Source organism: Schistocerca gregaria, chromosome 5 (assembly GCF_023897955.1).
Source record: "Schistocerca gregaria isolate iqSchGreg1 chromosome 5, iqSchGreg1.2, whole genome shotgun sequence".
NCBI classification, from domain to species: Eukaryota; Metazoa; Arthropoda; class Insecta; order Orthoptera; family Acrididae; genus Schistocerca; species Schistocerca gregaria.
The window spans coordinates 32417666-32434169 of NC_064924.1; the positions used below are offsets into that span (position 1 = coordinate 32417666).

Consider the following 16504-nt stretch of genomic DNA (forward strand, 5'->3'; position numbering starts at 1 on the left):
ACGTTGAGTCAACTTGCCTCATACAGGCTTCAGGTGAAAGATTTAGGACTTTGTGAGTATATGTAGCTCATCAGCGACGGTTAGGGGAAAAACTTTATTAGCGCGCTTACATAGTGTGCAGAGGAACAAGACAACGACTGTTACGTCGTTATCGGCCGCGATAGGTCTTTCAGCGCTGAATGGACAAGTCGTCTGAAATCACAAGTAAATTCACTGAAAGGTAATCGTCGAAGTTACAACAGTCTTACGGGGAACAGACGTCGTTTGGGATCGTATGAAATAATCTGCGGGAGTTGTGGAACATCGCGACGGTCGAATCAGTAGCGGACACGACAAATCTCCCGCCAGCGCGGACAGACGTTGCACACGTGTGGCTGAGGCTCGCTTACCGCCAGGGCAGTAATCCATGCCGCCATCAGCCGCCGATGGGGCGCAGGCAGCGAGCCATGCCGGCCCGGCGCGGGAGCGATGTGACGCGTGGCGGAGGCGCGCAGCTGGCGGGGCGGAGCGGGCACTGTGCGTCGTCGGAAGCCGGCAGCGGCGGAGGCGGCGGCAGAGGCAGGCCGAGACTGCGGGCGGCGGAGGCCGGCGCGGCCGGGCGGAGCCGCGGCGGCCGGCGAGCACTGCGCATGCGCCGGCGCGAGGCACGCCGGCCGGCCCGCGGCGTCTGGCCGCGGCCGAGGTCGGGAGCGGCGGCGGCGCTGCCAGAGGGCCCGAGCACGGCACTGAACACTGTAGGGCGCTCAGGATCAGTCGCGGTGCGGAGCGACTGGAGGCAAACGTAGGTGCCTGCGTGTACTGAGCACGCTGGCAGGTGAAGGTGGCCATGCCAGGCCTACTAGAAGAGGGACATGTCGAGCTTGCAGGATTCCGTGAATAGCAAGCCGGCCGATCTGCAGCCTTACAGTTTTATTCGTCAGCTCCGTGATGAACTGCCTATCATTTCGTTAATGATCACTTTCATTACGATGTTTCGGTATTAGCTAAACTACTGAAAGAAATTCTTAAGCTTTGCAGTGAAAAACAGGAGCCACTATAAATTCACGTTTGTGCTTCTTAGGCTATACAATGAAGAATCAAGGAAACTGGCACATCTGCTTAATATCCTACAGGGTCCCGTCAAGCACGCAGAAGTGTCGCATCAGTATGTGGCATGGGCTTGTCTAATGTTTGAAGTGCTGCTGGAGGGAACTGGCAACATGAATCCTGCAAGGCTCTCCGTAAATACGTAAAAGTACGAGGGGGTGGAGATCTCTTCTGAACATCACGTAGCAAGGCATCCCAGAAACGTCGACTAATGTTCGGCTCTGGAGTTCGGTGACCAGCGGAAGTGTTTAAACTCAGTAGACTGTCCCTGGAACCACTCTGTAGCAATTCTGGACGTGTGGAGTGTAGCACTGTGCTGCTGGAATAGCTCGAGTCCGTCGGAAAGCAGAATGGACACGAATGGATGCAGGTAGCCAGGCAGGATGCTTACGTACGTGCCACCTGTCAGAGTCATATCTAGACGTATTGTGAGTGTGTGGTTTTTATTTTGTCAAATTGCACAATAGACTGATCCGAGAAGTACCCTTTGGCTCCTGCAAGAAACAATTTCCATCTCACACTACTACAGAAGTCAGACAGACACTCCGAATATACCAACAAGAACTGCTTGAAAAACATTCAGCAACAAATATCTTTTGGAGTCGTGTGCTATAAGGAAAAGACACAAAAATATTCTATATTACTACGTAACTAGTGGAATACTTGGGTACTGGAGTATTGCCAGTTAGTGTAAGAAAAACATTCAACGAACTAAAAATATTATTTATTGCTAAAAAATTCTGACAAATCAAGTGAAACTTTTTTTATAAATTAATAAATTTCCGGGTTCTTTTCAGAACAATAGATTGCCTCTTATGTATAGGAATACCATTATTTTACGAAGTATGGAAATGTTCTTTTCTCCCTTTTCTTTAAGAATGTTATTTACTCACTAGAATGGCTGAGAGATGTGCCTACACAACTTGAATAACTTTTGTAGGTACGGTCAAGGCTGTCACATGAGAAATGTAATGGAGTGTACTGTTAGGGAGGAAAGCTGGGGCTCGCATACGCTTTAGTGCACAATACCGTGAGCTGTGACGACTGCTGCCTGCATCGCTCGCTGCTCACAAACAACACAACTATCTCTTTATATCTGGATTGACCTTTGGCAATCAAACTCTCACTACACCTTAATGAAGTCAAGGACTCCTATCCGGCCCTAGTCTAACTAATGGCATGGTACACCAGTGACATAACCAGTCCACCACGATGCCACTCAGTATTCACTCACTGGCGCTTAACTAGTACTCCGTCCGTGTTCGCAATGCACAATAAGTGTGGCGGCCAACACAGTGCACAACCCTTAATCGCGAGCAACTCAGTATAGAGTGTCACACTGATTTGCTAACAACAGAGGTGCTCTCCCGGTGAAGTACTGAGGGGAAACTTTGTTCCTCGCTCTTTGCGTATACGTACGAGCGCAGCCGCTCTCGTTACATATTCCTGCTCCAAGAGCAACAGCAAAATGTCCTCTTTTTCTGGAAAGTTGCAAGGCTATGTCATTCGCTGTCTTCCCTCACTCCTCTGCCTCTTTGCATCAGAAATATTCCACCAATCAGCATTGCTCTTTTAAGCGGAAGAATGACGTTTCGTTTAAGTCGACCAATGCGGAAATATGTAGCATCTCCAGTAGGTGTATACTCTCGTCCTGTGAGTGTAACTTCGCAGTCGGTCCATCAAAAAATGCGTCTTCTGGGCGCTCCCACACAATGTAGCGGAATTTGCTTTTAAGTCGAACACGAGGGTCGTTATCCCTTCACTCTGGCAAAACTGTCCTCTCTTTGGGCAGTCGCTCCTGGCGAAGCAGGTGTGTGTTGACTCATCCCTCTGAATTAATGGGCCTCCCAGCAGGCTGGATCCCTCTTTAAAACAAAACTTCGTCTGGCCATCATGTTAGGTACGCCAGCCTCGACTTTTTCAATCTCAGTGCGCACTTGCGATTTACTTGTTAGATTTGCATATCACTTACATGAATTCATGCAAAATTGACTCTACCTTATTGAGTTTGGGTTCGAATGAAGCGTATTGATGTGCAGAACACAATTCTGAGGATGGGATATGCAAGAAATGAAGGTCAGGACACCACGCCACCTTACAGTATCAGAGGTCCCACATCACCCCAAGTGCACATGCCCCACACCATTAGGAACCTTCACAAGCTTGAACAGTTCCCTGCTGACATGGAGGGTCCATGGATTCATGAGGTTGTCTCTATACCTGTATACGCCCATCCACTTGATACAGTTTGAAACGAGACCAGGCAACATGTTTCCAGTCATCAACAGTCTAATGCCTGTGTTGACAGGTCCAGGTGAGGTGTAGATCTTGGTGTCGTGCAGTCATCAAGGATATACGACTGGGCCTTTGGCTTTGGAAGCCCATATCGATTTTGTACTGTTGAACGGTTTGCGCATTGAAATCTGCAGCAATTTGCGGAAGGGTTGCACTTCTGTAATGTAGAACGATTCTCTTCAGTCGCCGTTGGTCCCATCCCTGCAGGATCCTCTTCCGGTCGCTGCGATGTCAGAGATTTGATGTTCTACCGGATTCCTCATACACACGGTACACTCATGAGGTGCTCGCACGGTAAAATGCCCACTTCATCGCTACCTCGGAGATGCTGTCTCCCATCGATCTTGCACCAACTATAACACCACGTTCAAATTCAATTAAATCTTGATAACCTGCCATTTTAGCACCAGTAACTGATTGAACCGTGTCGCTTGCCACGGTTCCTGTTTCCTTTGGAGTTTCCGCGCTTTCCTAGAGGGCGCTGTGGAGCCTTCGTGGACACGCTGATAGCGCGCCCGCTGGGAGGAGGCGCTGTCTGCCGTGTGGAGTGCGGACGAGGCACCTGAGACGAGTGTTTGGCCCTGGACGACCGTTCTGCAGCGGGACGTACGGTCCCTCTACGTTAAGTCTGGATGGGCCCAAAAACACGGAGCGTGAGGACGCAAGAGGCCATAAATCTGCGGACAACGTTTGGTTTCTGTTCATGAGCTGGGGAAGCTATGAAGTCCGTCTGCGGCTGCCAATAACCTCCAGAAGGTGGTGTCGTCTGCCTGGCGGCGAGATAGACCTAATTAATTTTATGGATGTCTGAAATGCGAGGTTAATGTTCGCCAATATCTGTTGTGTTTTAGTACATAGGCATATTTAACTTTAGTCGTTATTATGTACATATTCTTGTTTTAAGGAGTTTAGTCCCCGTGGCATTTAAGTGGTCTATTGAATTATATTTAAGGTAGTGGTGGTATTGGTGGTTAGTGTTTAACGTCCCGTCGACAACGAGGTCATTAGAGACGGAGCGCAAGCTCGGGTTAGGGAAGGATTGGGAAGGAAATCGGCCTTGCCCTTTCAAAGGAACCTTCCCTTAAGGTTGTGCTAGAGTTTCTATTTGGTAATCCACCAAGCCACGACTGATGTCAGCTGCTCGGTCTGTCTTAAATGTTGGGCCTATTTGGTAGAGACCGTTGCTGACTCCCTCTCCTCAGCTCCGAGGTCCCGTATTGATAATACAGCTGTAGTTCTGCCGCAATCTCATTTGCAGAAGTTATCAAATCTTGTGAGCACAAACATAGCTACCTTTGCCTCTGTAATTTTTGTCCGCTGGGCAGCAAGCTTTGGTTAATGATTAAAAATCGCCAACAGGTCTTCGTTCAACCTAGTGGCTCATATTAGACGAGTTCCCTTTCCAGTTCGGGTAAATGTTTCCTCCTGGTGGAGCCATCCTCTTTCCGAGCCACGCTGGGGTAAGAGTTGCTCGAGTGTCAATTGCCGCTTAATGTTCCAGGAGAATGAAATAACAGGTTAATTATTTACTCCACCGTTATGCCCAAGAAAGACGAATTAGAGTAGTTCTAGATAACCTAAGTATTGTAGACTATTAAGATAGTTCTAGGTTTGGAGAAGTTGCTGCTTGGTAAAATTTAGCCTTCTGTGTCGGTAATCCGCCGTATTCCACGATGCTACATTGCTATAGAACTGAAAGATTTGGTTTTGATGCATTTGCTGAGACGTGACTTAATGGTTATTGATGTTGATTGCTTTAAATGAACCTTCTTTAATTTGTGGTTATAATTGTTAACGAGTGATCGTCCTTAATGGTGTAACATTTAAAGTGCGTCTGTCCCCTATTTCATCTATTGACTTCATTCAGAGACTGAAAAGGTGATCCTGTTTCAAGTTTATGGGGCTTTATTAACTGTTGATCTCTATTGTTTATGGTCTTAAAATATGTTTGTTAAAAAGGAATAATTTTAGATTTTTATAGTTTATTAAGTGATTCTTAAGTTATTTAGCAGATATTACGGGTGCAACACTTGCTTGTTCAGTGGTTTACAGTGAAGGTTATGACAATAAATGCAAAATCTAAAATGAAGCGTTGGGGGGAATTAATCCTTTCTCTTATCATCACCGTTAAAGATAACTGATTGTAGTTCGCTTGTTATTGAAACTATTTGGTCCACTATAACTTTGAGTTCATTGTCAACTACTGTCCCAACATTAAGATTTATAAGCAGGTTTGTGATTAAATGATATTGCCTGGTCGACATTAGCATCGGTTCGATAGCTCGACACTAAACAGTTGCTATCTACAAGTCCTGCTAGCCTACATCTCTTTGTGTAAAGCGACTAATTTGCGAAGCAAAAGCAACACATAGATGTTGCTAGGATCGTGTTGATTGGTGAACTTCATTCGAATATGAAATGGGAAAAGCTACTCTGAGAAACACGACATATTTCTCCCTGAAACATAGGGTGGATTAAGGCTATCAATGGAAGTATGTGTGAAATTGTTTACAAGATGAGAGTGTGAGGTTGTCATAGGTGTGTATTCGATAACACTGGTAACCTCCACCATGTTCTGTACAGCCACTTGCAGTGTATTTGTTTTAGATGTGGGATCTTCGTAGGTGGTAGAGTTGTCTGCAAGCCACACCTGTTCCTTGCAGAAGAACAATGGCTTCCCTCCAGTGATTCAATTTGAATTCTCGAAACAGTCAGCCACTAATTTGGTGAAAGTCGACAGGAAGACCGTATTGTGAAGGACACCCACACGTGCAGTGTCATACTGATATGGCAGTGTTGGCGGTGACTGCCGTTCACATGCGTGCTGCTGTTAGCGGCGGCAGTGTGGGCGGGGGCGTCACAGGGGTGGAGGGGGGAGTGAAGCATCAAACCGCCCCCACAGACCGACCGGTCTCTCCCGGATTATTTCGGGTGCAGTACACGGGAATTCTAAGTGACGTATTTCCACCAGTCTGACAGGGCAACTGACAGTCAGAAAGTGATTAGCGTTGAATGACTTCAACTGTTTGAAGACGTTTACAACCCACTTTGGTACCAGAAGAAGCGACAACCTAGCCTGTGGGAAGCACCATAAGACATCACAGAAGAACCAGTAACGGTTACCTGACGAGTGTAATGCGACTGCAGGAAAACATTGCTCTCCGTGCAATGGGACTCTCATGATCACTTTAATTAATTAGTCCACCAATTTATCAATGACGTGCCTCTAGGCGGGTGTAAGCGTGGACTAGAGTACGACGGAAATGATTCGCGTTTTGAATTGTTTACCAGGTATTACTGCGTTGTGGTGATGTCTTTTAAGGAAATTACAGTCTCCCACTTAAACAGGGAGACATGATCATCGTAATAAAATCAGTTATGTTACCGAATTTACGATGTGATATATAGTATTCAACTGAACTGTACTCTTCTGGTGCCTTAAGAGTCGCAGGTGTAGGAAATGCACTTAGAGCGCTCTCACGAGCAACAAATGTGTTTAATGTTCTAATCCTGTGATGCAGGACATAACAGACAGTAAGCTGATAAGGGTAGAGTATTTTCCCTTGATGAGAGAATACTTAGAGTAAATATAGTGAATACTATACCATTGTACATGACATTTACAACAAATGACCATTCCTTAGCGATGTGAAAACATGTGCATTCTCCGTCTTCTTCTGTCCTTGGAAATAACTTTATGAAAGGGAGGAATGTACAGTCGTGCTCAAAAGTATGCGAACAATCTGAATTGCATTTCGCCTTATTCGCACGCAACCCGCATAACGCAGCTGTCTAGCAGATGCTCCAATCTTTCCGGGTTCATTCGTTTCACTATTGAAAATGTTCCAACAAGTCACACCTAGAAAACACTGCTCCGTATTCCAATAAACTAAGAATGAAAGTAATTCTACAATATTACGAATATCAGGGAACACCTTATCACAGATAAGGCTTGTAAGCTCACATTTATTTCAATAAATGACACCTGAAATGTTACCACTCTCATTATTACCACAAGTAGGTAATGTACGTAGCAAGTTCGTCGTATTTATGATTTCCTCTTCAAAGTAACATACCTTACTTATTATTTAACACAAAATGACAAAACAATTTAAGTTATTCACAAGCAGCTAGTTGAGAATATGTGTGAACTTCAAATGACACGACGAACCGTCTCGTTCTGCATATGGATTCGAAGCCAGGTCATGCAGACTAAGCAAAGATTTCGTGACAGACCCAAACTAACAGTCATTCCTGACTAAGTCTACAGAGGGTGATGTACCTCGCTTTTAGACAGTATCAGTTAGCAAATTTCAACTTTAATTACATAACGTGAACATTTTTCATGGACGCGAATTCCTACACAGCATCTATTGTCCCTGTTGACGAAATACGAGAGATGTTAAATATTGCTTCTTCACAAGTAACTTACTTGAAATGCCGCGAGGAAAAGCTTTGTGTTAGACAGGGATTCGAACCCACGTCATAATCGGATTGTTATCGAAGCACACTCAACTGCCACATATCCGATTTTCTCGGCAGAATCTAAATGTTTTAACTGAAATGACGAGACGAACCATTAACATTTTCCTTCCTAGGGCTCCAACCCAGCATCTATTGCTCTTATATTCTAGAGAAAGCGAACGTTAAATATGGGTTTGTGACACCAGCAGCGACATGTGAGCATGTTTGAACTAGAAATTCTCTGGAAAAGGGTTCAGTGCTGACTGGGAATCGAGCCCCTGACATATCGTTGTTGACTACAAACAAAGAGAGGTGAGGAACCGAATTTTTCTCCACCAGCAGCTCAGAATAACATCCTTGAACTTACAGTGATCTCGCAAATAGTTCTGTGCCTCATTGGCAGTCAAAAAAGTTGCTAGTGCTGACGACGAACGAAAATACATAAAAAATCAAAATTATTATCCACCAGCAGATAGGTGTTCTCAGGCTAGAGCTTGATAATACATAATGAAAACTAGAGTGCCGGGCCAGGATTCGAACCCATTCACGCGCATTAAGTGGAGATGTTGAGGAATCTGCAGTTCTGAACAAACAACAAATTGTAGTCGAGCTGTACTGTCACGATGGGATCAAATTCAGCGTTAAGGGTCTGAGTTGCATTCCCAGTTCAGAACCAATTTTATCGACATACAGAAGCTCAAAAAAAGAAAAAAAAGGGATAAGTGTCCTGTGACCCTTCACAGCGTCTGGTTTGTCACTAGAAATAAATAACTAGTATAAGAAAGGTTACTGGTGATAAAGTTTCTACATGTCGCCACTCCTGGCTTCTTGTGGTTCAACCTATTGTCTACTTAGTAGAAAGGAATATCATGTTTACTGTGAATTTCACACCACAGTCCCATTCTAACTTCTTCCCTTTGTGTAGCCAGAAAAGAACAGAATCTGTCTCTCCCTCTCGAAAATCATCAGAGGAAGTTGGAATCTAACCCAGCCCATAAGTATATGAACCTATCATCAATCCAACAGACCACCAAATCCTCTTCTCTGTGATTTACTTTTCTATTGTAACGCCGTTGCGCCACACTGGATGAGAATTCTGACACACAGGCTCCCTGTAGTGGTTTGCAGCTTGTTCAGTACATTCATTTACTTGGTTGACCGAATCGTCATGAAGTAGCTGGCTCAGCTACCCAGTGCATACATTAGACTCTCTTTTTGTAATCACCAAAATAAAATCACGTAACTGCCACCTACACAGAGCTGCCAACAGTGTAGGATGCAGAAATTTAAATATGTGGTTTTCCTTTCAACTCGATCTACTATATTGCGCTATCTGTTTGTTGAAAACATCGTGCAGTGCAAAAGAAAGCTGTAATTGTCTGTCTCTCAGAAGTCTAAATCCGACTATATGCATTATCTCACAGCACTGTGGAATGCGGAAGTTCTGGAGGAATTGTTGATAACATCTGGAGCTGCCGTAGCTACGTGTCAGCTAGTAGTGTAACGGTAAGTGTCATGCAGTGTGGATAAGACGTCGCAAGTTCGAGTACATTCACTGCCACATTATTGGTAACGTAATTCTGCTGTCTGCTTAAGTTACCAATGTAATGGAATTCTGAACATAACGATGCGTTATGAGGCTCAGTGACCAATACCAAGATGAGAGTGGGTAGCTGTGTGTCCGTAGCTCCGTGGCACCGCGCATGTTTCGTGTCGCAGCTGCTCAAAAGAGTCATCAGTTCTAACCGTGGTAGAGGCCAGCGTGTGCGAGCATTTTTCTGATTTATTTTGTGGAGCTGTGAATTTCCAGAAAAAATTCTCTAACGAAATCGCAAGGAATTCTTTACACATCAAGACCTCTTTGTACCTCGACTCAGTAAGTTGTGTTAATGGTCATATATCTTGGCTCTCTGACTACCAAGCTGCTTCACAATACAAGTGTCTCTGAAGAAATTCGAATCACCCGTCAACGATACGAATTTCAATATCGTTCTTCACTTACGATTCACATGCCAGGGTGATACGTATGAAGGAAATGGACCTCTTGATTTCTACAGGGCCTCTATGCTAAACAGTAGCAATTAGGAACTCTTAGCAGACATTTGCTAAAAGCGGCTCTAGCAATTTACTTTTTCTCTGGGTAGCTTCAAATATGGGCAATTTTGCTGTCTTAAATCCAACTGAATATTGCAAATGTCGCTTTTGAACATCGTTCACTTCTCCATTAATTCATGTATGGACCTCAAAACAAGCGATTTGCCTGTTGTAGTGACACAATGTTTTGCACCCATTTACCATAGGGAATCAAAGAAAGAAATCAAACACATTACATTGCATTTACTCTCTGTGCCTTGACTATCACATATGAATCAATGAGAAAAATAAATTTTTTGAAGAATCTCCTGTGAAAGGAAAAAGAACACGATGTTACACTTTAGTTATAATGCACTGGCTCAGAAACAATGAAATTAATTCTGTGCCACATCGATGTATTGCATACTAGTGTAATAAGTACTCATCAAATAAAAACGGTTTTGTGCCTCTGTTAATACCGAGTGTGAAACACAAATCGTAGACAGATTTTATGGGTCACCACTCAACAACACTAAAGCATTTTACACCGTCGAAAGTGAGGAGTGGAGCAGACATTGTTGGCAGAAGGAGAGACAGCGCAGTGCCTCAGCCCTTGCCGGTAGGCAGCAAACGGGTCCCAGAGAACTCAGATGCATGTTGTTTTCAGAGGGATGCACCTGGTTTTCAGAGGCAGATGGTCGGCCAAGAAACCTTTTGCTAAAGTATTGTTGAACCAAACTGTTATTACCAATGTGACAGAAAGCTAAATATATTGTAGATCCGCTTGAACTACACTCATAGCTTCAGCACTGGGAGGGAAGGCGCGATAAAAATTTTGGCGACGTGTGCTTTCAGTTGCCAGAAGTATTTGCTAGTCTCGCGTTTTACCTTTTTTTATTTTTGTTTCTTTTTTCATTTGAACCAATTTATGAACACTGTTTATGTTATAAAGGTGTTCATTTTAACTGGGGATATGCTTTTGTAAGTTCACAGTTTTGTTTAATGTATTTTGTCTACTTCCTTTTCATTGATTGAAGTGCTTTAAAATAAAGCCAAACGCTCCCGGTGTAAATAAAACTTTTATTACAGTCGCGAAAGACCGAATATTTCTCAGTATTACATACGACACCTATCTGGTGCTTAAATTAAATGAGATATTGTTATACAGTAAATTTTATATGAAATTTAGGTATCTTGTTCACATTTCATTCTCAACATTGTGGCAACTAAAATGGACCACACGGAAAGCATAATCTATGAAACTCTTCAAAATTCTTCAATTTCGTGCAATGGTTTACTACATTTAATGCTGCACAATAACTGCATTGGACATCGAAACAAAATTAAGTCATTTATGGGGGGAAGGTATCAGCCAAGATGATGTGTAAAAATCAAATTTTTAGGGCCAAATAGTATTTGTGAAATCGAATGATAAGTGCGTCAAAGCAGTCGGAACACCGTGTCTCTGCACAGGCGGGCAGTGCAGTGATAACAAAATCGTGCACAGCGCGGAATGCGGGGAGCACGTCTCTGTAGCAGCGAAAGGCTTAATGCGGCCGTGGTGGCTTTGCTTCATAAACTGCGCGCTACCCCACCTTTTTTTTTTTTTTTTTTTTTAGATGCATCAGGTAGGGGGCTGGCGGAGGCAAGGTGGGCAGGGGTCGCGACCCGAGGCCTGGCCACTGTCTCCTCCCTCCCATCCTGGGGATGTGATGTGGTACAAAGGATACAGTTGGTGTATTACTGTGATTTTTTATTTATTCATTTATTTATTTTTCTTTTTTTTAATTTTTTTTTCTTTTTTTTTTCTTTAACAGTAAGGAACAGAAAACTAGTAAGTGCACTCGTTGCGTCGAGTTGGGGACGCACGTAACCAAAACCATGCTAATAGTTGTAGAAAAAGGCATAAAGAAAGGGAGCAAAGTGCGGGGCGAAGGAAACCATGAAACAAAACTGAAGGGTGGAATCCATACCACCATTAACCAGTGCTACATCTTGCACCGGATGGGAAAACTAAAACTGCGAAGACCTTTTCGCACCGGGGACAAAAAGAGGAAATGGGACAAATACTGCTACAGAGTGTGAGGGTTCACAACGAAACTCTCCATCTGCTGTATCATCCAGGTATGACTTCTCGTAATTATGAAAGTAGATCCCACGTTGCACCGTGTAGTGTTCTATTATCGTATTGTAATTTTAGCTTCTCTTACCCGTGATCTTCCAGCTACGTGGAGGGTCGTGGAACGCACTCCACAAAAATTTGGAAAAATATTGTCTATACTTTGGGTTACGGAGGGTCTTGCAATGTCGTTCCTGCAAATAGTTCCAAAAGTCTAAAGTATCCTTAGTGCCGTCTTGAAACAAATGATGCACTGCATGTCCAGGAAGCCACGTCAGTGCATTAGTTCTAGTGCGTGGGTAATACGTTTCATCCGGGTATAAGATAGTCTTGGGGTCGATATGATTAGGCGTTACCGGAAGGAAGTATGCTGACATTTGCCTCACTAAGTGCCACACTGCAGTAGACTCGCCACAGCTAAGACGATGTTCATCGTTGTCTTGAACGCCACAGCTCGTGCACGTGAGTGAGTCTACCATGTGGATCGCATGTAGCCTTGATATGGTCACCTGCTTACCGTTGACAGTGATATACCACATCGCCGTGACGTCAGTGTCCAGTGTTACGTGGTGAATTGTCCTCCACACTACTCGTCAGTTGACGTTCGGGTGCTTCCTCTCCACTACGTAGTCGGGTCGTCCACGTTGCAGGACCCTATAAACCGTCTTTGCCGTCGCCAGTTGAGTCGCTGGTAAGGCAAGTCGAACGTAACTGAGTTAGAGGTAAAAGACACCGATGTAGAAGAGCGAAGAGGGGACGTGGTGTATCGGCACAGGCGGCAACAGGGAGGGCGGTGCTAGTTCTTCTATTAACAAACTGGTCAGACTGTCCGGAAGGCGGTGCCATAGTTTGACTAATGTGCTCACAAATAGGGCGACCGCTCTGTCATAAACGTGATAAAGTCCAAGCCCTCCCCGATCCGGGGGAAGGGTGAGAGTCTCATATTTGATCTTGAAAAGCATTCCAGAACTCACGAAGGACCCAAGAGCCGAAAGTATACGGCGAGCTAACATCACCGGTATAGGTAATACCTGGGCGTAGTGCGGAATACGTGACGCTAAATGTCTGTTGACATACTGGGTCCGTTGGACGATATCCAGGGCTCGTAGGCGGTAGTTGGCAATTCCAGTCCGAACATTTCGTAAAAGCCGTCGAAAGTTGTGAGCAGCGGTCCGTCGTATATCGTCTGTAAAATCAATGCCGAGACATTTCAAACTATCACTGAGCTGTAAAGGGGTGACACTGTTCTCAGACAATCCGACCCCGATGTTCATCGCCACCGACTTTGCGACGTTGATACGACTACCAGTGGCCATGCCATATTTCGCTATCCAAGTTAGTGCGCTAGCGGTGTCGTCACCGTTGTGGATGACAATCACCAGGTCGTCAGCGTACGCTTTACATAGGAAAGTGTGGGCTCGTAACGTCATACCCGTTAGTCGTTTGCGCAGGCCGCAGAGGAGAGGTTCCATGGCCACAGCGTAAGTGGACAGAGGGCAGCCTTGGCGTATCGATCGAGAAATGGTGAGGGGCTGCGAAGGTCGGCCGTTGACGATCACCTTGGACGTCGCGCTACGGAGTAGTCGCATGACGACAGTGACGAATCGCTGTGGGTACCGCATATGTTGGAGGACCGCTTCCAAATAGTTGTGGTCCACTCGGTCGAAAGCTTGACTAAAATCGATGGCCGCCAGTATACCCTTCAGACGACATGCCCTCGCCAGTGAGATCAAGTCACGATATTCGCTGAGTGCCGTTTGAATATTATTGTCGCCTCCTAATGACGTCTGATCGGGTGAGATAACATTGCGTAGGGTCTGGCGTATCCGCGCCGCCAACAGTCGAGAAAAGATCTTAAAGTCGCAGTTCTGTAGCGTCAACGGGCGGTAGTCCTGCAGTCGTGAGCCACCGGACGGTTTGTGAATAGGAATAATCATCCCTTCCAAAAGGGCCGCTGGGAGCGGCACGTCCGGGGATAGTAGTTCGCGACAGATGTCCGTCCATCGGGAGGCTAATAAATAATGAAAACTCCGGTAAAATTCCAAGGGGAGGCCATCAGGACCCGGAGACTTGTTGACAGCTCCTTTTCTAGTGGCGTTGATCACTTCTTCTTCTGTAATTTCTTCCATCAAGGCCGCTTCTATTACCGGGGTGACGGTGCCGTAAATCGTCTGAGAGACGTCCTCCAGTGCTGTCGGATCAGAGGTCTGAGCGGAATAGAGCTGGGAATAATGATTGTAGAACGCTGTGTCTATGTCTTGTTGCGTGGTGAGGCGATGACCGTCCTCCGTGTCGATGAAGCGTATCAGCGCTCGTTGGCGTCGTTTACGTTCACGAAGGACGTAGAACATTGACGGGCGTTCGCTAGGTATCCGATCCTGCGTCCTCGAGCGGATGACTACCCCCTCTAGGTGGCGTCGCATATGAGCGAGGATCTGAGCCTTAGCACGGTGGACCTCCGTTAGTCGTTCCGGATACGGCGCCATAGCATCGCAGTCGCGCAGGACCCGGAAGTAAAAGTCGAGTGTATGTCTTTGCCAAGTAGCGTGGTCGCGACCGTAGGTTATCAACATTCTCCTCAGTGCCGGTTTGCCGCAGTCCAACCACCAGCGGATCGTTGTGGAATATGCACGCAGGCGATTTTCACACGAATGCCACGTATCCTCAACGGCTTGGCGGCAGTCCGGGTACGACAGGTGACCGATGTTTAATTTCCAGGGGCTGCGGCTTCTCCACACTTGTTGCCGCCGCAGGGTGACGGCACAAATGTAAGCTGAGTGGTCCGAGAATGCTGCAGGCCACAGTTCCGCATCCTATGTTCCAGAGGCGAGAGAGCGTGAGACATAAATCCTGTCGATACGACTGGAAGAGTGACTCGTGAAGTGCGTGAATCCCGGTCGGTGGCCGTGAAGATGTTCCCAAGTGTCCACCATCTGCAGGTCTCGAATTAGCGTCTCGAGTCCCGGGCACGGATTATGTCGTGGGAGTTGGTCTCTGGGCACCAGTACGCAATTGTAGTCACCTTCAAACAACAGATGGTCGTGGGGGCCTTGGAATAGCGGGGCGACGTCTTCCGCAAAGAATCGTGACGTTCGCGACGTTTGTCCGTCCCGGAAGGTGCGTAGATATTGATAAGGCGGACACCCAGTACTGTGAGTGCCATACCTCTTGCCCCAGGCAGAAACAGGATATCGTCCGCCACAATCCCTTCCCGAAAAAGTACAGCGTCACCGCTGCCTGTTGGGGAAGCTGGAGAGACGCAAGCATCGTAACCGTACATGCCTGGTAAGTCATCGACGTACACTTCCTGGAGGAGGGCTATGTCGATGGAAGCAGAGTTCAACATATCCTGAAGCAAGGATAACTTAGCGCGCGTCCGTATAGTGTTGATGTTTATAGTTGCAATGCGATAAGTTTGAGGTCTATCCTCAGCATCCGTGTAGGCCATCTGTACCCCTGTAAGGCTGTCTCGTCACTCTAACTGATGGGATAAATTTCCCCCCGTGTCGTCCGACACGATGGGCAAGGAGTGTGCCTCACAGTCGTCTGCACAGTCGCCATGAAATACCATCGGCTGTTGGTGGCTGTTAGTGGCTGCTGCGGCACTCGGCGCTGACTCCATCGGCTCTTCTGGCTGGGAATCGGAAGCTGCTGTCTGCTTGTGATCCTGCTGTTCTGTGGGGTCGGAGGGGCTGAAGCCGTCACCACGGCGATCTGTTGAGTTTGAAGTTACAGCGGCCTCTGTACCGCCGGTACCGTCGTCGGAATTTCCACAGTCCATGTCAGACGATCGATGGAGCACGCCGCCGTCTCTTGTGTTTTCGCGGGGAACGCTGTTTACGGACGTGTGCTTCAGTATCTGAATGTGGGTGGATTTCTTCAGCTGCTCCGGTGTCTGGAAGCCGCTATCGGCACAACCCGTGGGTCAATGTCCATCCTGGCATCCACGCCTTCTTGCAAGGTCTGTCGGTGATTATCTTCAGGTGGGGGTGCCGTTGTAGAGGCCGGATCCTGTACTGCAGAAGCCATTATGTTCTCGCCATCGGGGGCGGCTATCGGACTAATGTCGTCAGCATCGGTAAAGGTTGCTGCCCGTGTAACTTCGGCGTAATTGAGAGGAAGGGTCGTCACCGTAGAAGGAGTCATAGATTCACCTGTCGGGATTTGAGTAAGCCGTCGTCGGAGACAATCCAAACGGACGTGCCCTACTTGGCCACAACCAGAGCAAGTGCGTGGCTGACCGTCATACATAATGATCGCCCTACATCCGCCGATGACAAGATATGACGGAACATGTTTGGTCAATTCAATTTTAATCTGTCGTACCCCGTTAAGAACGGGGTACGTTGTAAAGTTGGTCCATTTTTCGGCCATATGGCTGATCACTCTGCCGTAGGGCTGGAAAGCCGCGGTGACTACGTCCGGTGGTACTTCAAAAGGGAGTTGGAAGACGCGTATTGTACGGAG

General features: G+C 46.4%; 1 protein-coding gene across 1 annotated transcript; it reads right to left on the bottom strand.

Annotated features, from left to right (window-relative positions):
* Positions 1–415: 415 nt before the first annotated feature.
* On the bottom strand, positions 416–15818 carry LOC126273204 (uncharacterized). The gene is made up of 2 exons (XM_049976748.1): positions 15606–15818; positions 416–769 (listed from the first exon to the last, which is right to left on the bottom strand). Exons 1-2 carry the CDS (start codon positions 15816–15818, stop codon positions 416–418), a joined length of 567 nt encoding a protein of 188 aa, XP_049832705.1.
* Positions 15819–16504: the final 686 nt, after the last annotated feature.

What these genes read in the sequence shown, in the direction of transcription:
- LOC126273204 (XM_049976748.1), bottom strand. Translation starts at nt 15,818, where the DNA reads ATGGACTGTGGAAATTCCGACGACGGTACCGGCGGTACAGAGGCCGCT. An exon ending in ACAGCCACCAACAGCCGATG is followed by an intron (nt 770 to 15,605) that starts GTATTTCATGGC and finishes GTTTGCCTCCAG; the next exon opens with TCGCTCCGCACCGCGACTGA.